This window comes from Brachyhypopomus gauderio, chromosome 18, assembly GCF_052324685.1.
Source record: "Brachyhypopomus gauderio isolate BG-103 chromosome 18, BGAUD_0.2, whole genome shotgun sequence".
Lineage (NCBI taxonomy): Eukaryota > Metazoa > Chordata > Actinopteri > Gymnotiformes > Hypopomidae > Brachyhypopomus > Brachyhypopomus gauderio.
In genome coordinates, this window is record NC_135228.1 from 9,763,111 (window position 1) to 9,787,754 (window position 24,644).

Below are 24,644 nucleotides of genomic sequence, written 5' to 3' on the forward strand. Positions count from 1 at the left end.
GTTCTTATCAAAGTTAAAACAATTGTCATGTTTTCACATCATTTACAAAGCAAATATTTGCATTTTGATTGTATTTCTGATATATTTTGACCAGTTCTCTATTAATTAAGGAAAATTAAAATGATATATGAATATGAATGCTAGTTCAGCATTTCATAAAATATTGAAATGACTTACTGAAAATCTAAATATCATGAAGCCAAGGTCAATGAACATAATAAATAGTTTTAATGTGTAAAGCACACCATGGAGAAATTGTAAGTGAGCTTAAAAAAAATCAGATGATTTACAGAACATGCAAACCAAAACATTCATTTTTCAGTTTCTTACCTATGATTCACTGAGTGATGTTTGAGCCGGATGAGCTGGCAGTATCTAGTTGTTCAATCAGACCCAAATGTACATACTTTACATAGATAAATATAAATATATTTTGTATACTGTATATTTATCAGGCTCGGGTCCACCAACCCATATAGGAAATTTTAACAAAATCTGCTAAAAATTCCTAAACAAATGAATATATCGATCCCACATATTCATACAAAAGTTCATCTGTTGGCGTTTACTCTGATTTTTTTTTATGGCCTCCTTTCATGTATGTCCTCCACAATGTTAGGAAAAAGCTGGAAAAAAATACAAAAAATGTCTTACTTTGCCACACACACACACACACACACACACACACACACACACACACACACACACACACAGCTCAGAGTATTAGCATAATTATCTGAAAATGTTATGGTATTGTTTTCATTCTAGGTCTGAAACCATATGGCCCTGTTTAAGCAATGTTTTTTCTCAGCATGGAGGAAACCTTACCAAAGAAAAAATGTGCTGCTGACTTACAGAAATAACGCTTGGTTAATTATACTTGGTTAAGTATGGTGAAGATGATGAAAAGAATGGTACAAACACACATGACATGGTGTGACCAAAGTAGTAATGGCATTAATGAAATAAGCTTTCAAAAGAATGCTGGGAAGACACATTCTCATTTTTTACCCTCACTGTCTTGTCAGACAGTGCTCAGGACTGAATCGCTTCCAAGTGCTGGAGTGAAGTAAATGGCACATGTGTGTGTGTGTGTGTGTGTGTGTGTGTGTGTGTGTGTGTGTGTGTGTGTGTGTGTGTGTGTGTGTGTGTGTGTGTGTGTGTGTGTGTGTGTTTATGCCACAGTTCCCAATCCCCAGTCCTGGGGCCCTGCAAATCCTTGTTCCTCCTGCTCCAACACAGCTGGACCAGCTCACAAGGGCTGATGATCTGATGCACTTGTGTTAAAGTAGAAACCCAGGACTGAGCTTGGTAACCACTGGTTTACGTGGCTGGAGTGATTACAACAGCTCCACTTTGGAGTTAGGGTAGACGGCCACCACGTCGTAGCCCTCGGGGGGCTGCACCCGGGCTTTGGCATGGGTCTCGCAGTACAGGTTGTCCTCAATAAAGAAGTAGCCCCTCTGCTTGAGGTTCAGGCCACAGTCATCACACATGAAGCATTCGGGGTGGTAAAGCTTGTCTCTGGCCTTGACGATGGTACCCCTGTCAAATGCAGGACAGATATCACTGGCATGCAGGCTAATGGGATGCTGTTGGTTTAGTTCCTTTCTATTCTGACATGTATTTTAGGAACACTAAGCATGCACTACGCTTCATTTATTAGTGAAGGCTTCTTAAAAACTTCCTGGTGCATTGTCTATTGTACATTCTGCTCTTCCCACCTCCACTTAGAAGGTCAAGTTCATAAATTTTCAAGATGTCAAATTATTTGTTATATACGAATGTAACAAACACAAACATTGCCTGTTGCAGTGCAAGAATTTTCACTTGGATTTGAATTTGTGTTTTGAAATAAATTATGCGGTTCAGCATATACAGTATCTGTACCAGTATCTAGTGCCTACCAATAAATACAACAAGGCTGTAAAGATTAGGATCCTCCCACATTCATTACATAAAAATGCATAACATAACATAATTAAATGCAATGTGTTGTCTTATGTGACTCATCTGTGCCACTGTTGCATGTGAAAGATTACATGTCGCAGGCCACACACATTTTCAACAGAATCTGAGCATCTCCATTGTAATTAATCAGGGATCCCATTTGATTCACTATGCTGCAGTACTGGCCAACGGTTTACTCCTACCTAGTGCTGCTAACATAATCCACTTCTACCTGTTACCCTTGTGGACTTCTACAATGGCCACATTGTGTTGCACTTCCCTGGTCGTTTCTTATGAAATGACATCACTGTTTGCTCATTGTTCTTGGGATTTACCTATAACCCACAAGTCTATTCCCCTGGGCAAGCGCGAACAGGAGAATTATAATTACACATGATATCTGGATTGCTTTCCTCCACTGCAGAATAAGAAGGTGTGGTGGATGTGTCCCTGCTTGTTGGTGTTTAAACAAACTGTTGTTTCATATTTCGTGAACCATGACTCACTATCTTGGGCACTGCTGTACTCTATAGTGATAGGGCTCAATTAAGTCAAAAGAGTCATGGGGATATGCAGTCGGTCTGGTGCAGGACGTCTTGTCAGCATAGTTCATGGGGAATCCCATTTTAATTGTCAATGTTTTGAACAAGTTAACTTGGGGAGTTTAGCAGAATAAACACCAAACTCTACAGTGATGTGGCTTTACAGGTTTGAATCTGGGAGGCGCACTTACTAACACCACAGAACTTACATTCTTCCTGAGAAGCACTTTCTAACAGAGTGTTACTTACACAATGCCATTCCCACAGCGTGTACATTGGGGCAGCTTCTGTAGACCAGCGAGCGGGCTAATAGGGCTATGTACAGGGCTGCTCAGCTTAGACACCGGGGACCTGGCTGGTGATCGCACGGCCCTCACTCCAGGTCGGTCCGTTGGAGAAATGCCTGAAATTGGAAGCAAGGAAAGAAGGTTCATGTCCATGATGATAATTACAAATCTCTCCACAGACAAACATTTGCCATTACAATTTCTCATTTCTGTCTGAACATTTTCACATTTGACCACACAATGCCTTGCGTTGATTACTCGATATTTATCAACAAAGATGCCCAATTAGCAGCAATGGGTTTTATATCAAAATAATGCATGTTGCATTGCTAAGGTGGATTCCATGGGATATGCTTGGCTTGGTAAGAGGGATCCCTTAAACAGCAATTAAAACAAACTTCTTTGGGAGACAAGTTCTACAAAAGTAAATGGCTTGTGTCCAACCTAGCAAATGTGCAGTGTGAAACAGCATTTTCCAGAACATGCATTTGGCCAAACTGTGCATCCAAGAGTTTCCGAGCAAGCCCTTTGGGTCCTAAGCGGAGCTAAAACTCAGTCTCCTGAGCCTCAACAGCTGACCCTCCAAGGGGAGCTCTGCTGAATTAGTGCTCTTCACACTTCACTCCTGGGCTAGTCGCCATTCACCAGCCAGAAGTGGCTTGAAATCACGGGTGCCTGTTATTCTGCAGGGGCTGTGGAACTGTGCCAGACCTCGACAGAGGGCTGCCAGCAACCTCCTTCCATCATCAGCACCATATTTCTGGTCAGACTGCAGTGCCAAGTCTTGGAAGCGATGGAGCTCCAACCTTTAGAGAAACAACACCGCTGCTGGCAGAGATCATTTAGCATTGGGGCCGAAACAAGTATGGAAAGGAGTTATGATGGCTCGTGTTCATGTGACAGTTGATGTGCCAGGCTTGGGTTCTTTAACTCTGAGCAGCTTAGAACAATTCACCTGGGGGTTGATTGCCTGCACCTGTTGCCAGGAACACATAATTAAACACTTAAACACTTGATCCCTGCACCTTTAGAGCAGTTTGTACTTAAGTTAGGACCTTTTGGCATGACTTGAAAACCACTGTTGCATTTATGTTGGAAAGTTTTCCTGTCTGCCAGTTCTCTTGTCTTTGTTGTGCTTTAAGTCATCTCTTTAATGCACTGCTAAGAAGAATTCACCAGTTTTTTTTTCTTGCATACCAAGAAGAAAGGGTGCGCACTGAAGAACATAAGTATGCTACAGGTGTGACGGATTCTCCATTTCTTACTCACTAGAGTTCAAAAGCATAAAGTTGATAGAATCTTCAGGAATTCTTGATCACTGAATGGAGCTGTTTTAGCAAACTGCCAATATTTTTGTCACACAGTTAAACATCTTAAACGTCCAAGCTTATCAGGAGAGGTACGATGTGAATAAACATGTTTTTCCTGTGTTCCTGAGGTTCATCTTCAGTTTCCTAAGCTTTATTTATTTCTTGTAACTATAGTGGAAAGCCGTCTGCTGTTATTCTCTCATCCATTAAACAGAACAAGTAGAATCCAATAGGGAACTTCAAATATGATAGATTGAAGTCTTTACACTGCAGGGCCGAAGCTTGTATCCTCTGTTTTGGCCCCCTGTGTCAGTTCTCATAGGGTGTTTCCAAATACAGTCTAATACATCACTTTTATTGGAGAGAAAGGCTGTATTATGGGAGAAATACAGCACAAACGAAAGGGAAATTAGGGTCTGGGACACAGTGCTGTTGCTAGTGAGACACGCACTGTGTTTTTCACATGGATAGGCATATGGCTGATATATTGATTATAGTTTTGGACACATACTATATGTATATGTAAAGATCTGAAAGGAATCTGTCATTTTATAATACCAAAAGAAATGTAGCTTTTTGACATCACATTCCAATCAGAGGGAGCAGTCTTGTAATCATTCTGCAGTAATCATTCACTGCAGGCACTTGGGAAAGCAAGTAATTTTAATGAAAGAGTCAAAGCAGGGTGGATATCACAATAAATCCCCCCCCCCCCCCGCCTAGTAATTACTCTCTCTTCTTCCTCAATCTCTTTTAACACCTGCGAGCTAGTAATAGGAGATTAACAGCATTGCAGTTAACAGGATCATGAAAGAATGTAGAAGCACGGAAGCAAATAAAAACTCATTCACAACAGTGACGACAACATCAACACATCTGATGCATTGTACAAATGAGTATTATACATTTAAATGTACATCTCATTTATACCTATTTAAATAAAAACAATAATTAATCAGAGGCAATATCCCTGGCCCTGGTTCGTGATTTATACTATACTATCATTTGGTCGCCACATTAAAAATGGTACAAGGACTTCCTTATTTTAGAACATTTCTAGATTGCATCTCTTTCTTTCACAGTCAGTAACTGAGATTCGGAATGTATAACTCCCACACTGAACCATCTACATTGGTTGCCTGTTCAATTCCATATACGTTCTAAAATGCTTCTTCTTGCGTAGTTAAGTACTTCCTCTCTGCTCTACTTCACTCATACTCACCTTCTCAAACCCATTTACTCTGTTACTTCCTCGAGGCTCTGCACCATGGGAGACAGAGCTATTAGTGTGGCAGGTCCTAAAGTGTGAAACACTATCCCTGCTCACCTACGTGCCTGTACTTCTCTCCTACCTTTCAAAATAGCATGAAAACCCTTCACTTTCAGCAGTGTCTCAATTATGTAATTACACAAAGAGTTTATAAAGAGTCTATGAATTGTATTTGGTATTATTTAAATACATCTGATTTACTGCATTTTGTTGTTGTTGTTTAATGTTTTGCCCTTTCTTATAATATTATTATATTTTTTACACCTTTACTGTACCTATCTTGATAGTGACCTATCTTGAAAGGTGAAGGGGCGGAGTCACAAGGGCTGACCTCCATTTTCGGCCTCCAGTATTCCCTGTAGGTACTTGAAGGAGCCGGACTGCTTGGGTGCAGACACAGGCTCCTCATGGTCCTGCAGCATCTTGTACACATCGGACTCTGCATCAAAACCATTCCGGCTGCCTGGAGAGTGCAGTGGTGGCTCCGGACTTGGAAAGAAAAGTTGTCAGTCAGGTGTCTGACGTGCTACAGAAGGAAAGTCCCAGTCTAGAGGCCTCCCAAATACTCCAAAGGCAGAGTTGTCTATATTACATATAATCACATAAAAAGTAAAAGTATAATCACAGCTCTTGTAAACAAAGCTGAGCATCATTTTTGAGCAACTGCACATCTCATTTTTGCTCTAGGGTCTTTTAAAATTATTTTGTATTAGGAACTCCTTTGTTATAAAGCCCTTGTTTTAAAAGACTGAACTACTGGGATAAAGATGATTTTTATGTCAGTTCTCCCCTGAAGATTACTTTTAGCACCAAAGTTTATGAATCTTTGGGTAGTACAAATACATATACACCAGCATAAATAACAATGTTAATATAAAAGTATTATTGCTTTTCTTTATACAAATGGTAAAAACACACAAATCACAAAATCATGGGCTTTGCATTCTTCCATTATTTAACTAGAGGAAAAACACTCAAGGTTGCTTCTCTAATTCATGATGACGTTTTTCCACTGTGTTGTGAAAAACCACACTCTCTGGTGGCTGTCACATAAGAGGACCTGAAGGGTTTCTCTTTCGACTGGGGAAGGTAATCTAAGGGCACTTAAATGCAGTGCTGTTTGCAAAGCCCAAAGACGTGACAATGGCCAGCAAAAACACGAGACACATCGCAGTCCTTTCACTGAGCTCCAATGAGATTATGTGTGTGCGTACCTGGGAGTGCGTGCATACACGTTATCAATCACTTCTGTGTGTGTTTGTGTGTGTGTTTCTTTGTGTGCAGAGGACTATTCAGCACAAAGGAGATATCATGGCTTACCTGTGTGGAGAGCTGAGACTGAGATTGGCCATTTGCTTGGGTAAGGCACTGTTACCATTGTTATGTGTGTACAGGCCGGCGGGGTTGTTGTACTGTGGCACAGGTCTTGAGTTGCCATTGTTAAGAGGCACACAAGAAATGGGGCTTTTGGGGGATGGGCTTTTGGGAGTAGGGCTGCAGCCACTGCTGATTGGTCGAAAGTTCTGCAAAGAAAAACACAAGCTCATTAGCAGCTTAAAACTGTTTAATCAATGTGATTTTCACGTACAATATTTAGCAGGATGAAAAACTCATCAACTACTTCAGTGTTGTAACTATCTGAAAAGTTTTATCTCTGCTGATAGAGAACACATATATGCACTAAACAATAAACAATACACTGTATATTGCATGGCCTAACCTTACCACATAAATGATAAACACAGAAGTTCACACAGATAAAAAAAAAAACTGGCTTGTACTTCATAAACAGCACACTGAGTGCTGTGATAACCTAAGAGGGGTATTTAAATATTTGCCAGTGCACACATATTCCTTCCACATGACAACTCCCACTGACAACTCCCATTCCAAACAGACAGTTATGTCCCAAAAAGCTCAGATTTGGCTAACAAATCTTAACCTTTTTTGATGACCTCACTGTTCATATGATGAGGTCTCTTTGTGCATTTTACTTGGCAAAGACAGAGATTGCTGGTCTCATGTTGCAAGCACATAATTCTCTCTTATGTAAACAACTTGTCTAAACTAAAGTAGCACAGTGTGGAGCTTGATTTGAGGAAGGGAAGAACGTGCACCTCCATGCAGCCTTCTTCACAGATGTGCTGCGTGTATAAAATAATTGGTCAGAGCAAAAGTGCACAAATGTTTCACTGATCAGAGCAGTGTTGCGTGTAACGATATGCACCTCTGTGCTTGCACAGAGTGACCGTGTAAAAGGCATGTGGGTAGTCCTTCCTCCACCGTCTATTTCTCTCTGTCACTTTATTTCCACTTTAGGAAGAAACTGCCAACCATTCTTTCACTCCCCCTCCGTGCTTCTTACATGAGATAATCTATAATACTTTGTACATGTGCCAGTGGAAGATTCCCAGTCCCTTAGTATAAAATTACAGTGTTCCTAGGACAATAGGCCAGTTAATGCCTCCTTTTATGACATGCCTAATCTCTATAAACAGGGTAACAAAATGAACTGGAGACTCCAGCATCATCCCTCTAGAGTGTCTAGAGATTTCTGGTGATGCGACACTGTGGAAGGAGCTGCTAAATTAATTAGCTCGTCTTAAAAAGACAACAGGGGGGAATAGAAAGTGTGAGAGAGTCATAATTAAATACAGTGCAGAGACCTGACTCAGAAACTTAACAGTCACTGTCAAATTTATAACAGTCTATTTGTAGAAGCCTACTAGCTAAGACATATTTAGTAAAAAAGGTGGATTAAAGAAGAGAGGAATAACTGAAGAACAAAAAAAAGAACACTTCTGTTGTTAGTTGGACATGCAGAGCGGTAGGGAAAGCATTATAGCACAACAGCCAGAGATGGAACAGGACAAGATCCCCCTGACTGAACAGACACCTGGACCAAGACTGGCTTCAGGTCATGAATTTAGGACTGACTAAATTTGTTGACAGCACAGCATAACATTTTAGTGGTGAAGTTATTTTATGAAAATTTCTAACAGGTCCTGACATGGCTAAAACCGAAAACAGCTGTACTGAGACCAGGTTTAATGAAACTACACGGGCAAAAGAATAACAAAAGATCCCAGCATCACCCCAAAACGAGCAGTGCGTACTGTTCTGTGCATGAGGCACAGAATCAGCTGTTTAAACATCAAAATACTTTCATCATATCTAGTAAAAAGAGCCACCACCAGTCTAAATGTATCTATGGTTGTCCTGTCTGTAATGAATACTGCAGGAATCAGTGCTGTGAAGAAGGCAGATTTACTGGTCAGCACATCTGGTGCAGCGCTTATAAAAATGCCATTCAGGACCTTTCATTCTTGTCTACCTTTGAAGTTGCCTGTAAATATACAGGATACTTGCATTGCATTTAATACCAAACGTTAGTTATGCCCTAAGGCTCATTACATTTATTTGGCATATGTAGATCTAATTTATTTTAAGTTTACAGCATCTGTGTCTGTAGTAAACTCCGACAAAAATGTGCGCATTTCTCCTCTATGACTCTGACTGTTCTATCACTTCAGGAAATATGTGCAGGGCCCACATGCCACATCATTGCTACAAAAGGTGTGGCAGAGACTCGCTAAAATACTGGGACTGCTTCAGAAGTCGGCCTGCACGTCAATATGTGCTAATCTCTTAGGGAGCTATTTTGCAGAGAAAATGGCTCAAGTTAGTATCTCCCCCTCAACCGAGGAACGTGGGCAAATATTTATGAGGAGAGGTCGCTTCTGCTCGTAAATCCCAGCCATCATCAGATTTCACTGACCTGTTTTACAGTGGTAGCCAAGCAAGACTCTTGGTTCTGTGTGAGTCCGTGTGGAGCCAGAGCACTCAGACAGTGGACGGCTGTTCATTCTGATGGTCCTACAGTACAGGGCAGCTGAGGGGAAGCCACAGGGGCCTTCTGAATAAATCAGCTCCAGCAAAGCCTGCATTTATTAATTAAGGCTGCAGGGAAGCTGCCTCCAAATTTATAACTGTTGATACTGTGCTACACTGTGTGCTAGGGATGGACTCAGGAGGATTTGCAGTAGTGGGGGGCAGGAGGTAATTGAAATCACATGGTCGCTGCTGACGGACAGAGAGAACTTACCCTCTCACACTCCATTTTACATCACCCCCTACTCCAAATATCTGCTGTTAATATTCCAAACTGGGGCATTTGGTGATTTGCAAAAAAACCAAAACAATACAAAAATAAATAAAGAAAGCAAGTGTAGACTAGCTTGGCGCCAAATCCAAATACAAGTGTGACCAGCCAGGCCAGGTTAATCCAGTGTGTACAGCAGTAAAGCTCCATAGTCAACTCTAAATAATGATTATATGCTGTATTTTTACCTCCAAGCATTCTTACTTCCAACCTTTACTCTGCTGTGTTATTAAAATGACCAAATACCATTTTTTTACTGTTGAAACAAACAAGTAACATTCCAAGGAAAGAAATGCACTTGAATGAGATTTTATAGTCTGCCTTATTAAAAATCTAAGACAGCAACATAATACTACCATCAAATATTAAACCAAGCTGATCCATATGTTACAGAGCTTGAGTATGGGGGCTTAATCCATTCATAAAGGTTCTTCTCATATTATCCCTGTGAGGTAACAAGAATTTCAAGTAATAAAAAAAAATTACAGTCCTCAGTTATGCATTGACCTAAACTGTCCTGGGTAATAAATGGTTTCTGAAAAAAAATTATTTGGCTCTCAGTAAGCTTTGCTATGTCTGCTTCCAGTGGGACAAAAATGACGTGTGTTTGAATGCTGTTCTTTCAGAATCTCAGTATTCATACTTTCCAGTTGTTACAGTGAAAACCACAATGATCTTAAAAATCAACACAAGGCATACATCTGTTACAAAAACCACTGAAACACAGTTTATAGGTCTTACAACACATGGCCACTGAGTTTTAACCTGTTTGGCTACATTTATCTATCATGTTCAAATGGAACTTTCAAAATTAGTTTAAACCATCTGCCTCATTTCCCTCAAAATGGCTGCCAGACAGATGGACCACTTATCATGTCATCGGTGAACACTGGAATGCTGGTCCAAAAAAAACAAAAAAAAAAAAAAACAACAAAACAAACTCCAGTATCATGTCCAGCACTTCAGAGCTGATGAATTCAAATAGACAAATGATCTGTTCTATGTGATCATTTCTTGTCAATCTTGAACATAAAATTTTTAAAAAGATGTCATGGTGTTCTCCGAACAGGCCCTGTTCATCCTGGTATGTTATCATCGAAGTGGCATCCAATGTGGTGTCAGCCAAACTGTGGCTTTTGCCATATATAAAAGTGTTTAAAAGAAAACAGGAGAAGGCCCCTTAAGTGTCTCTTGTGGCTTATTGCAAGGACAAAGTTCAGCGCTTCTCAGGTTACATGGTCATGGAGGTATTGCTAGAAGGCATGTCTCTATGGTTTTTCATGCTTCATTTCTTGAGCCGATGGTTCCCCTTGCTCTAGTTTGGTATTTCCTCACATTAATCAGGACAAGATCCAGGATTTCCCTAAAAAGTGCAATGTTCTCCAAGTGGGAATTTGCATTGATCACCTATGTGGGTCTTTTGGAGTTTAATGGAATTTAATGTCTAATTATCATCACTCCATACCATGCATTAATACATTAAACAAGTCAGATGTCACTACCATCCTTTATATTTAAGTTTTTTTCTATTGCCTCCTTTTGTAATAGCTTTTCATTCTACATATGTCTTTTTTTGTTCTGAATGCAAAATATGAAAGATGAAGTGGACTCTTCACAGCAGTGTGCATGCAGATAGTGAGGAATTGGCTTTTTACTTGAAATGTGGTTTTGTCATACCAATTAGCTTTTCCATACCAATTACAAATGCAAGGGTTATATGAAATAGCAGCATGTACTGTAAAACATATGACCCCTCAACAACATAAGGTTTCAATTGGGTTATATGTTTTAACATATATTTCAATTGGGTTATATTTTTATGTGCTAAATCCAGTTTTCTGCCCACTATCAATAACAGTGGGTATCCACATTGACAGAATTCCATAAAAGGTCCTGAAAGCATAACTGCTTGAAATGCTTAATGTATGATTCTTCCATTATTAGTCACTAGTTTTCACACTGTAGTTTCACACAACTCCTTCCTAATATCTCTCATTTTCTGCACACATCAAATTGTAATCAATAACTGGTGTGGTCCGCATTCACAAAAGGTAAATGTAGGTGATAGAACTCTTCATTAAATTTGGCCTATCCCTCGAAGAGGTATAATTATACTGGATTTGTGTGCAGTCAAGTACTATTCATACTTGCGTCTCAACCTCCACTGCTCCTGTACATGGGGTTGTCCTCTGGTCTTCTATTACAGTCGGAGACCAGGTTTTCTTTTCAGACCTGAAAAATAAAAGGGGCAGATCGAAGTCAGCAGAGGTGAACCATATGTACATGCAGCCTAATGGAAACTAATCTAGCTCCCATTTCATTTATATGTTAAAGTTATTTGCTAGGGATTTTAAAAGAAGATATTACCAAAATAGCTGTACCAGAATATAGTAAGTCACTCATTGATAATTCCAACCTCAACTATTAGCTATACGTACATTAGCCTGCACATGTGAATTTCAAGCTTAAATAAATGCTTACATTTGTTCATAGATAAATCAAATATTACACATTGTTCACAGGGCGACAAAATGTGTTTGACATCATGTTGTATGTGGTCGGAATTGTGTGTCTGAAATCTCACAGGTTGATGCAAATAATTATTTAAAGTGCTTATTTTCATGAAGTCTTCTGATATATGAGTGTGATTGAAATATATTCTTCAGAACTTGAGTTATATAATTCATCGGGAAATCAAAATAAGTATGATCCATCCTCACATAACTACACTCAAATGGCACATCTGTTTCGATTAATGTAATCCTGGATTTGTGAGCTAATACAGAGAGCTCCCCAAAACAAATGTATCAACTGCTTAAAGACATAGTGGTGGAAATTTTGAATTACTGCACATTAGACTGTTATATCTTACAGGGTTAGAGTGTGTGAAAATGAGATTGTGATATGTTAGCTTAGCCTACTTTTTAACTTGTCATAGCACAGCAAAGACACATTTTCTTTCCAAGGATTACAACCTTTCTTGGGTGGTTTAAAGCTTTAGAGTATTTGACACTTCCTAGCAATAAACAGATGTTATGCTCGTAAAGCTCTGAAGTGTTAAAATTAATTTCGAACCAAAAACTACAATACATAAGATCAGTTGATGAGAATGTCATGTAGATTCGGGTGGGCACTTTTGAGGGAACGCCATGAAAGATGATTTGTTCATGTACTTATGTGCATACACTAAAAAGGTCAAATGTTTCCTCCATGCACCATTCTCTGGGCCAGCATCCAGCTTCCGCAAAGGTCAGTGGCATGACATCAGCCTGTGGCCAAATGACGGCCACTGGAACAGTAGCATCTGTGGAGAACAAAGCTGACTCTCCTCCTCCATCTGCCACCACTTGCTCGTTTGCACCTACATCCAAACAGGATTAAGCAACAAAGAGGCCACTGTGAGCCCAACGGTGGTGGAAGCTTTAGCAGCAGTGGATGAAGTCACTGCCCTGTATTGGCTTTGCTGCCGCTGGATAAGGCAATGGCATAGAAACAAGAGCTAAGGTGTGGGTTTTGAAAGTGGCTCAGAGCCTATGCGCTTAAGATTGGCAGGTGGAGATTGTACTCTCATAAGCTGTCAGCTCAAGCCACAAGGCAGGAACTTTTAGACTGTACTCTGCAGTTCATGAAGGATTTGGCTCATGGTGGACCAACAGTCACATGAGATGTATATCTAGTTCAAACATGGCCAGCCACAAAGAGCAGTAATAAAACAGCTTAACACTGGGCCATGCTCTACCACACTAGCCCACGGTCCCAGTGTCACACAAATAGGATGCAGAAGGACACGAACATGCACAATATGCTCGGTACATGCACAATATCATGTACTGTCTTGTTGAACCACAGGAAAACTGATAATGTGGGCAGATATGTTCACCAAGTAACAGCCTACAATGGAGCATACTGTTTATGCTTTTTCCATTTTGGCCCATCATCCAATATTAAGTCATTGGGTTTGGAGGCATTGTTGCATGGCAATGGAAGGCAACATGCTTCTATGCACTACCAGTCCTGATCTTAGCCAAGGATCTGGCAACCCTTGAGCCCACACAGAGTGATTGAATGACAATATTCACCTTCCATTCACTCTCATTAAACAAAGACCCACCATTACACATACAGGTGATGATTCAGAGTGCATTTGTATTTTTCCTGCTCCTGTGTTCCTGTAATACAGAGGTGTCAATTCCAGGTTCAGAAAGTAAAAGTCCTCACCAGGATTTTGCTTAGGCTTCCTGGATTGTGTTGATTCCACAAATTTTACCTGGGCTCTGTTCGAAATAGCCTACTACATACTGGATACTGCATACTGGTCCTCGTAGTAGTATGCAGTACAGTTTCCAGTATGCAACAAAATCAAAGCATACTACGGGATCATGTGAACATTGCATTGCATGATGGGATGAAGTACACCACGAAGATAGCTCTGTTCGCATACTGGAATATTTTGCGGAAGTAGTAGGTCATCCGGGTATGTTTCGCGTACTGGAAAATTTCATTTTGGTCACATACTGCATACGGCATACTGATTTGGGGCTCGATCAGTACGCCAGTAGTATGCTATTTCGAACAGAGCCCTGGATTGCACTAATTAGAAAATCTAGCAAGCTTGAGCAAAATCCTGGTGAGGACTTTTACTTTCTGAACCTGGAATTGACACCTCTGGTAATACAATCTTGGAGGTGGGTTGAGGCAAATGCAGGAGATCTTAGATATTACTAAAAACTTATTAACAAAAACACACAAGGAAGACTAGCTAAGAAAACATCAAACACAGGTAAATTGAACGAGACTAAAGACATCAACCAAGAAACACCAACTACAATGACCAGCATATCAAAAGGAAGAAACACGGGGTTTAAATACACAGGTCAAACAAGGAATAAACGAGACACAGGTGAAAACAATGACAAGGGGGCGGAGACAAGGACAGAATGTGAAACTACACAAAATAAAGAATTTCAAAATAAAATCAGAAAATAAAAGAGGAAACCAAGACACAAACCAAACCAAAACAAGCGGGGTTGCAGAGGGGACTGTAACAGCTCAGATTTCAGCTTTCTGAACTCTGCTATTTATACTACTATTCTCTGCATCATTTCTCTGCATCTTTTACCTGGTGCTGATTTTCTGATAGTCAAGGGTGTAATTTTTTTGTACTGACAAAAAAGGAAGATGTTTGCTAAATAATGATGCAATGAGAATGTAATTGTGAGTCTCTCTATATGTCAGTCTCTCTATATATTACAGAACAAGTATTGAAAACTTTTTGAACTGTATTGAACTTTATAATTTGATGGATGGTGCTCCAATATTTCCAGTCAAAAGGGAATGATTCTAATAGGCCAATTTCATATTCGTATATAGTATTAGCAAAACTCTAAAGAGAGTATTCACGTTATTTTCCATGACAACGCTGGGCAGGGCCATCTTGGTTGACTTTGTGTTAGAACTTCTGGTGGAACTTCTACGGATATGCTGATACAAGCAAAATGACAACAAACACAAAATGACTAGCATAATATGTTCAGTTAGAGGGTGTCACAATAATTGGAAGAAGAGGAAAACTTGGCTTGACCAACAGTGTTACGAACACAGCTCGAAAAGATCTGAGTGTTGTGGGGCACCTTATAACTTATAACTCCACCGCCTTCCAAAGAAGAGGACCTGCGTCTAAGGCTGAAGGCGCTAAATTTAAAACATCCACCCAAACGTCCATATGTCTGCTCTTATCATTTTGTGGAGGGGAAACCAACAGCAGATCATCCTTATCCCGAGGAATGGCTCGGTTATGAAGCTCCGATGAAGCAAACGCGTCGGGTGCTTGTGAGGCTATCAGATAAGTGACTATTTTATAATCAGTGGCCACATCTTTTCCTTGCATTCATTTTGTAATTTTAAGAAGACACGAATGCCTATTTTATGAAAAAAATCATTAAAATGTAGTAGTGTACACTAATGCAAAAATAGCTGACCGGAAGTTCTAACACAAAGGCGGAAGAAACACACACTTGAAAGTGGGCGTGGCGAAATACGGTGAATAGAGGAAAAAATGTTAACAGTGAAATCAAGCTACAAAGTTGCTTTCCTAATTAAGCCCCTGCATAAATAACCTATATGCAGTGTAATGCAGTTATATGAAAAAATAAGTGACAAGAAGCAATTTGTTTTGAGTTCAGCCAACAGTTATTGGCAGAGCACTAATGGGCCCTCATTTGCAGAATAAGGAGTTCAGCTAACAAGTCATCTGTCAGCACATAGTCAAGATCAATGGCATCAGATCCTCTGTAACCTTCCTCCTTGCTCCACAGCTCTTTTGAAGTGTCCATCATCACCAGAGAACAGCTTCAGTTTCCCATGCATTTCTTTCCCCTCTTTCTTGCAAACTCTCTCTCTCCTCCTCCTCTCTCTGTGTCTTTTAGTCTGTTAAAATTCACACTTTTGATTCATCCAGCATGAGTCACTGCCACCTACTTTTGTCTTTTTCTCGTGCTCCTGGACTCTCGGGCTTCCAGTTCTTATGACTCACTCAGTCTGGGCCAGCTCAGCAGGGTTCCATCAGACAGCGCCAGCCACTCGTGGAAACAAATCACATCTGTCTATTTGCCACAGCTCGCTTCTTCCACAAGAAACAGAGACGGTGGGGGGGGGGGGGGGGGGGGGGGGGGTCTGTTTCCAGCAGTTGCTCCATATCTTCACTAAAGGGCACAGGAGGCTGAGACTTCAGGGGTGCAAGCTGTTGGGTGACCCTTCGCTGTTTGCCAGAGACTTGCAAAGGTGTGCCTGGAATGGCTGTTGCACGTTAACCAGTGTGAGAGAGATATGGCTTTGACCATGAGGTCAGGAGGTGGAAGGATGATGGGGCTGTGTTGCCCCTACGGTGGTGCTCTGAGAGGCGAGATCATAGTTTTTCTGAAAGCGCTGTAGCCAAGCTTAAAGAATGACCTCATCTCTGTAAAAAAGGCCAGACCTATGCTAGTTCACTCTCTCCTCCCATGGCCATGTGACAATGTGTATTAATAACACATTCCTTGATTCTGAGGCACGGTGATTTCCAAAACTCATCCTATCCGTCTAACTGCTTTCTTGTAAATTCTGGATTAGATTCCTGTAGAAACATCTGTATTTTTCCCTACTCATTAGTCACAAAGTTGAAACTGAAGGCTGAAAAAATATGAATAACAGTCAAGCTACACTTCACATTTCCAAGACAAAAGACAGACAGCTCAAATGTAATCACTACTGACAGTAGGAAGGAACAGCACCACTTAAAATGTTTTGAAATATTCAATATGGCAAACTAAATTCCAATCTATTTTTATTATTGTTGTTGTTGGTGTTGTTATAACAATCAGACCACCCAATGCTGAAGTGGTTTATGAACAGAATAACATTCAGTGGAATCACAGTTCAGCAAGTGCATCAGCATTCAATATAGTTTGGTTAGAAAAAAAACTATGTGCTCATATATCCATCCAGAGGCAGCTACAGAAAATTACAGACCTCTGACAGTTCCTGTGTTTCTGCAATGTAGGCAGACTGTTGTAAACCATATTGGTGTCCCACTCAGTAATCTGCTTTCTTTCAACTTTTTCAAAAGAAAAAAAGTTGCTTTGTAACAACATATGTCTGTATTTAATGCACATGGTTGTGTCAAGACTACCAGGGACTACAGATATTAATAGTTTAATATTTCAAACAGAAAAAAACGTGTATAAAGCAAAATTGTTCTCCAAGCAAAAATTACATTCTCCAGAACTTATATAAATCTTGCTGTCAGTTTCTTCTTTAGTACACTGTATACCTAATAACAGGCAACTGCACAAATTATTTAGCAAAATAAAAAGGTTCTTTAAATCCCTTTTAAAGGAGAAAATGTAATATTAGGAGGGAGTTTGGACTGTGAATGTCCAGCCGTGCACATACAAAAGTAAAATCTGGCTTGCTGACACCATTCCAGCACTCTAAACAATCCACCCCCTACTGACCTCCCTCGGCCCTTGGTCTTGAACGCAGCCGGCTCAGACTGGAACATGAGGGTGCTTATCTCTGTAGCTCTCCACTCAGCCCAGAAGCGTGACCAAAAAGAAATAACTCATCGGCTGATGCGAAAGGTCGCATACCAAAAGATATGGGGGACCTTGTTTTTGCATTATCCAGTGGTGTCATGTGATGTCCTTCTCTAAATGGTATCACACTGACCAATAAAAAAGATATGACATCAGCTGCGCTCGGAGGCAAACCATTAAAGAACCATTTGTACAGATGCTTGACAACTGGAAGCATATTCATGAATCGATAGCTTTGCTTGTGACCCGAATTCCACGTGATGTGGAGTGCACCCACAGCTGCAGCTGCAGTATTAATGGGTCAGGACTGATTAAAGGGGAAGACTTTGGGTTTGGGTGGCCAGACAGAGCCAAAAGGAAACCTCCTTATGGGTTGTGGCTACTGAGGGAAACAGTGCTTCCAAGTTCTTCCAGTTAGGGGCTTTCTAAAGCCCAACCTTGTGTGCTCTTAAATAAATATAGTACTCCTACATGAATGTACTACTTAGCGTCCAAGTGTGATATATGAGATTTTCCAAGAGGTCAAGACTTGTGCAGAGGGTAGCTTTATCAGAAAAGGCACCAAATATGGTAGAGTACTACAAGAACACGTGATGCTTCCTGGTGAATCTTGCTTATGTCATAGAATAGGAGAGACTTGAGAAAAAAAAGACTGAACAACATCCTAGGGAAAACCCCAGGTTTCTGGGACGCTGTTCTTTGAAGAGAAAGAAAATTATTCCTCTACTGTTTTTGTTTAGAAATAGGATGCCACATTGGATGTCTGGTTGACTTTTATCTTATGCATAGACAGTGCAGCATTTCGAGCCTCTATAACCTCCAAGTGGACCTGCTGCTTCTCAGCAGTAATTATTTCCACTGGATCAGCTGCTTTCTCCCCTCGGACCATGAATCATAGACAATGTTCTCAAAAACTTTATTATATATCGCTTCAATACTGCACTGTATTTCTGAATACAAATTATGAGTTGGGATTAATGCATATTTTGTGATTGCTGAAACATTGGTTGAAAACATGTAATGTAATGTGTTCATAATGGACAGTCCATGAATGACTCCAATATAACACACTGATTTCCAAAACAATGTTGAAATGGAAAGACCTGAGTATTCATTCATGGCAACCTGAATGGTAATCAGTGGTGTCTGGACTGTCCATTATTGTGTCACTTTCAAACCTGAATACCGTGTTCAAATTCTGAGGAACCTGGGTGCTTGGTTACCCGTCCTGTGACAAAGACTAGGCTATTCTGAAGAGATAGCCTTTTAAAAGGATATGGCTGAATGAGAGAAACTAGATGGGAAGAGATGCCTTTGGGCAGTACCTGTTGATGTCCAACACAAGCTGTTCTGTGCAGGCCTTAATCCTGTTTTGAGCCTCCATATGTGTCATGGTCTCTGTGCGGTCTCCATTGATGGCCAGGATAGTGTCTCCAGGCCACAGGTCCACCAGAGCTGCCTTACTCCCAGGTGTTATCTGAAAAAAGCCAAACAAAACGCAAAGTTAAGGAGGGAGTGCCACTCCCAAACCAAATACCGCCATGCTTGGAGCCTTAAGCACAGCCACAAGATTTACTCAGACCTGAGGCCATGCAAGTAGGAGATGAGTGATTAACACCAAAGTGCTGATTAATGACACTTTGAAAAGGTCTTTTAATTGGACGCCATTCTAGTGAAGTGATAGCTTTTGTCGAATGTCGCAATGACAATAAAGGTTGGTTTGTTTTGTTCCAAAAAGTATTGTGCTTGCACTTGGTACAGTGTTAAGGGATGTTTGATTTGTCAGACTGAAAGCAGGTCGTTCATGGGAACAATAGTTACTTTCTAGTGATGGAAAGAGAAGTCTGAAATATATATATATATATATATATATATATATATATATATATATATATATATATATATATATATGGGATGTTTGCATTGCTACAGATAAGGTTTTTCATGTTTTTTGTTAGTTTTTTAGATATTTTGAAGACTTCTGTTTTTGATCTATTCAAGTTATGAAAAGTTATCTTGATTAAGGCATATGCATGTACCAGATACTTTGCACCGTAAAAACTACACGTCTGTAAACCTCTGGACTGATATACAACCTATTCTCTGGAAGCCTTAAACATTGTTTAGCTGGCTCCACAGCATCCCCTGTGTAGAGGTGTCTCATTGGTACCACCTCTGTTCTCTACATATGACAATTTTTCATTTTTTACTCCTCTACACTACTGCAAACAGCAAAACAGTATCAGGATTTCCAGATTCCCAGTTGGACAGTCTCCATTACATGAGTTTCTTTATGCATTGCCTTCTACCTTACATTTAGCTGGATAGTGAATATTTTTGTTGGAAATCAGTGTAGTGCAACTGGTTGTTAAAATAACATTTTGAAGTGGCATGATATAAATACATTTTGGATGACACCATAATAGCTGTTAATAAATCGTAACTTTAAACCCACAATTGAATAATGATGTTTATGGAGAAAATACTATTATCACCAAGGAATACAAATCTTTAACATTACTTTCCAGTTTTCTATTCAACAGAAAAAAATGATAATGGTTCAGATATACAGACAAACATAGCCTGCCTATGAGGTATACTATATACTTCATATGACTCTCTCTACATTCTCCAAAAGCACTTGATTTCGTCAGTAATCACTGAATGAACAAATTAACTGAACTGCGGTAATATTTAATGTGGTTCTTTTATAATACGTTTGTAATTCAGTGTGATTAGAAGGCTTTTCTACCAAACACACCTTTACTATTAGTCATATTAGAGATTATGGAAGTCATTTATTTAGTTAAGTATAGTCTGAGATGACTGCATTATCTTCCAGAAACCTTTAGAGTGCATTATAAAACAACCATTTTGAATACGGAAACAAATTTCATTTAACCCTAGATAAATCAGAGAATGTCATGAACATGTATTATACGAATTTGCAACTGAAATGCAAGATGACCAAATTACCCACACAAAAACTGCAGTGTACAAACTGAAAACCTTTCAAGCACAAGATGTCTTAGTGTCACCCGTTTGTCCCTCTCAGGTAAAGTCTGTTTTACTTAACTAGGAGTGTGCTGGGGGCTATACAAGTTGATATGATGCTAAAATCTAAATGGCTTTTCATTGCTGAAGTTCTTGCAAAAAACTCTGCATAATATTCCAAAGTGTGCCGCTGGCGAGGAAACAGACTGGCTCCACCTTTAATGAGAATTCTGACCTCCTCAGCTTCAAGGCAACGTGCCTTTGAATGCTGAATCACTTGGGCCCAGTATGAATGACTGCGTTTATTTCTCCCTAGCCCTGTCGTTTAACACCAAGCTTCATCGGCAGCCTCGCAGTTTGACCCGCGCCCACACATCATCAGTCCCATGGAGACCATACTGATGTTTGGGTTGAGTTTCCAAAAGCAGAGGAAGCCTGTGTTCTCTTCAATCTGTCCAGCAGAAAATAACAAAGAAACTGCTTTGCAAAGAGACCCCCACTAAATCCCATTTTGCACAGTGTCACATGGCTCTTTGGAATGTGGCTATGTGACAAGCGCAAGGCTTACGGACCCAAGGACAATGCAGGCGAAGTGCTAGTGTTAGCACATGCCGTTACGGAGTAAGTAGAGGAAGACTTCGGATGCAATAAATTTCCCCTGCGACATCCCCAGGGGAAGTGAAGTGGAGTGGGGAAGACAGGGGGGGAATAGGTTTCGGGAAGATAAGGGTTGTTAAACTGGTTTAGCCAGAAATTTTGGTTAACATGGCAATGAGAAAAGGCTCCACATTTTTTTCACAATGTTCTTAGGTCTATGTGCTGTTCATAATGATAATAGTAATGCTAATAATAATAATAAGTTAGTAATGCTAGTAATAATAATAATGCTAGTAATAGTGATTTCTCAATTACAATAAAAATGAAACAATGTCTCTGCTAATGCAGCAATATTTCTTAATCAAGCATGATCAGAAAGGAAACAGGTGGAACAACTACTACATTTATTTTAAAGGAGCATCTTAGAGTGATATCCATATGTAATTTGCCTGAAAATGCAACTCCAAGACACTAAGTGATGGCATCAAAATATAATTACTCCATCTTTCAGCCTTCACTGTTACTCCCTTGCCTTATTTAGGATGAAAATAGCGATCCACAATAGTGCCAGAGGTATTTCAACAGCTTTCATAAACGTAGCATAGTGACTCATTTCTGTGTCGCTCATTGTTCAGCACAGTTTTGGGCTGTTAGCTGTACCAGAGGTGACACAGGGACTGAACAAGTCCAGTGAGGAATCAATTTGTACAGTCTGGCCCTTTCACTTTCACTGGTAATATATGGAAATGCCTCCCCCAAATTGTGACTAGTGCGTAACCACGCAAGCTAGAAGACGAGCATGATATGTAGGGCTTTGTACGTATGACAAAGCAGAGACAGTATGATTGGTAGAGAGGGCTGCCGCCAACCCTCCCACCCACTCACTTCATCCAATGAAAGTACAGCCTCAGCTCTCAGGGTGAACAGACTCACCTGTGCAGTGCATAAGCTATCTGGTTGCCTGTAATGAACCACCAATGATATTCAATAAGAGTACACTGGTGATGCATCACAAAAGCAGTGTGTGATTACACTATGGGGAATGCAGTTATCAGGTCTAAAAAGGGTTGCTTCTTGTTGATGGGTCATAGTCATTGAGATGCACCCTATACTCCTGGGTAAGTTAGGTGTGGGAAACCTTCCGGCAGCTTCACACACTAACAAAATATCAAAATCAACCTCATTGACTTTGACAGGCTGGCTTGCTATTCCCCTGGGTATAGGCCTATTACGGAAAACAAAAATCCCAAATTAAGATGATTTTGATTTTCCTTGAACAGTTGATAATAGGTTAGCTCTTGGAGTTGATAGCTCAAAACAAAGCCCACTGCACTCCTCCAAAGCAAAGCCTGTGGCCAGCACGGGAGATTGCATTCTTAGTGAGCCTGGGATTATTTTGCCAACCACAAGTGCATGGAAAATGATAGGGCTCGCGGATCTCCTGTTTCACGCAATATTGCATACCCGTTTCATTCATTCCCAAACGCTTTCAACAGCTCCTCCTGCGTCAAACTCCCGCTTTAAAAAATAATTTAAATACTTTTGGTGGGAAACTATTGATGGCCCAGTGGAACGCAAATTCATTTTAACTTTTAAACTTTAACTTTTAACATTACGTAGATCGGTCAAAAAACAACTTAATTTAATTGAAATGTTACGTGTAGCTCTATTTCCTAACGTACATAAATGCATTTAACTGTTTTCATGTTGAATGATGTACAGGGTTTTAGCCAACGCTCATATTAGTCTATAAGTAACGGGCGCAAGTTTCCTTTTCGTTTCCCTTTTTCGCCGTTACTAGTTAATGCCATGAAACTGGAAATTAATGGATTTTGTGATGAAATGATAAGATAAAATAATACTTACCCTCGAAATCGTCAACGGTGTACTAAAATCCCGTCCGCCGACAAGTCGAAACCCCCAAGGCGAGGGTCCGTTCAAAGTTACAGTCCGTGGCATAATTGAGGAAAAAAGTATCCGATAGAAATAGCGTATACTCTGTGATGGTAATAACGACTGCACTAAGCAGGAGATAATAACTTGAAAGAAACTCTTTTCTCCTTTGGTTCAGGGTTTAAATATTAAAAGCAGCTCTGACGTTTGAGGAGGAGTTGAACTTTGCGGCCGCCTCACACGCGCCTGGGAGGGTGCGCGCGATACTATGGCAACCATACACAGTTTAGATAGACTCATACAAACGCGTGCGTGTACACAAAAATGTTATATTTTTTGTACTTATCATGTACATTTTATTAACCCTTAATATAAAAATGAGAATTTAAGACATGTAAGTTCATTTCCTAGAAGTTTTGTCATGGACCTAAAAGGTGTGTAGTAACTACAATAACTTTCTCAACCAGACGTCTCAGACTTGCTTTTTAATCTTCCCAAATTTGTTTTTTTATGTTTTAGTCATTTCGTTTTTTTAAACATTGGTTCCCTTACTTCCTGAAACAGTTCAAACACGATGTCACAAATGCAAACATCAATCGCTTTCTTGTCAGCGTCCCTGCGTTATTTTGGTAACAGTCAAAGATATCAGATTGATCCCAGTGCTGACTGTTTTCATGAGCAACCCTCTGATGCACTGTCACTAAAGCTCATAATTGCTAACATGAAAGTGTGGCAAACCAGTGCAATGCTCTTACAAAGCTAAAAAGAACTACGACATTTATAACAATTTTACTGTCTAATTTATGTGGTTAGTATCACGCTGAGTAACATATTGGTGGCAGACGTGATAGAACAGCCCAGGATCAAGCCATCTCTCACAGAGCTCAGTGCACATAAAACATAATCTGTACTTCACAGAGGGAAGAGAAATTTCTCACTCTATTAAGATGAAAAGAAAAACTCCTAACCTCTTAGTTCTATGGAATGGTTCTACAACCTGACAAAAATCTGTTTGCTGTTTGTATTGGCCGAGGGGCATGCTATTATGTTTCTAGTTGTCTCCTAGACATCTCAACTCAAGTGACAGGCTGTCTTGTTAAATTCAAATTAGCATTGACTAGCAGAGAGTTAAAATGTGTGACTAATGTATAATAACCAAACAGGCACCCCTTCACACCAATGGAAAATGTTTCCAAATTAAAGTCACAGCATTTGGACTTCTACCACATGGAGCCTAGAAGAGTTTATATAAAGGGCAAATTCTGGTGTAATGGTAGATAGTCCTGTGTATTTACATTTTTAAAAGACGTCAAAACTGGTGGTAATTGGATGGTCAGAAGAAAGCCTATGGAATGGCCTATAAAAAGTCTCCTTCAGCAATTTTGAAGTATGCCATTGGGAATGCAATTACATTGCAGTTGATACACGTTTCTTCTGTTTAAAATATTGGTGTATCTTGCTATTATTGTTATTTTGAAAGCAACATTAAACCTAAACTATTCTATGCTATTCTAACCTAAAACAGCATAATGATGTTTTTTTGTTTGTTTGTTTATTTTCCCTTGTC

General features: G+C 40.0%; 1 protein-coding gene across 1 annotated transcript; it reads right to left on the minus strand.

The window, feature by feature from the left end:
- Positions 1-205: 205 nt before the first annotated feature.
- pdlim4 (PDZ and LIM domain 4) lies at positions 206-23,249 on the minus strand. Its single transcript, XM_076979722.1, has 7 exons — positions 23,051-23,249; positions 18,919-19,070; positions 11,669-11,753; positions 6,680-6,882; positions 5,691-5,848; positions 2,742-2,895; positions 206-1,545 (listed from the first exon to the last, which is right to left on the minus strand). Exons 1-7 carry the CDS (start codon positions 23,141-23,143, stop codon positions 1,341-1,343), a joined length of 1,050 nt encoding a protein of 349 aa, XP_076835837.1. The 5' UTR covers positions 23,144-23,249; the 3' UTR covers positions 206-1,340.
- Between the last annotated feature and the right edge of the window lie 1,395 nt (positions 23,250-24,644).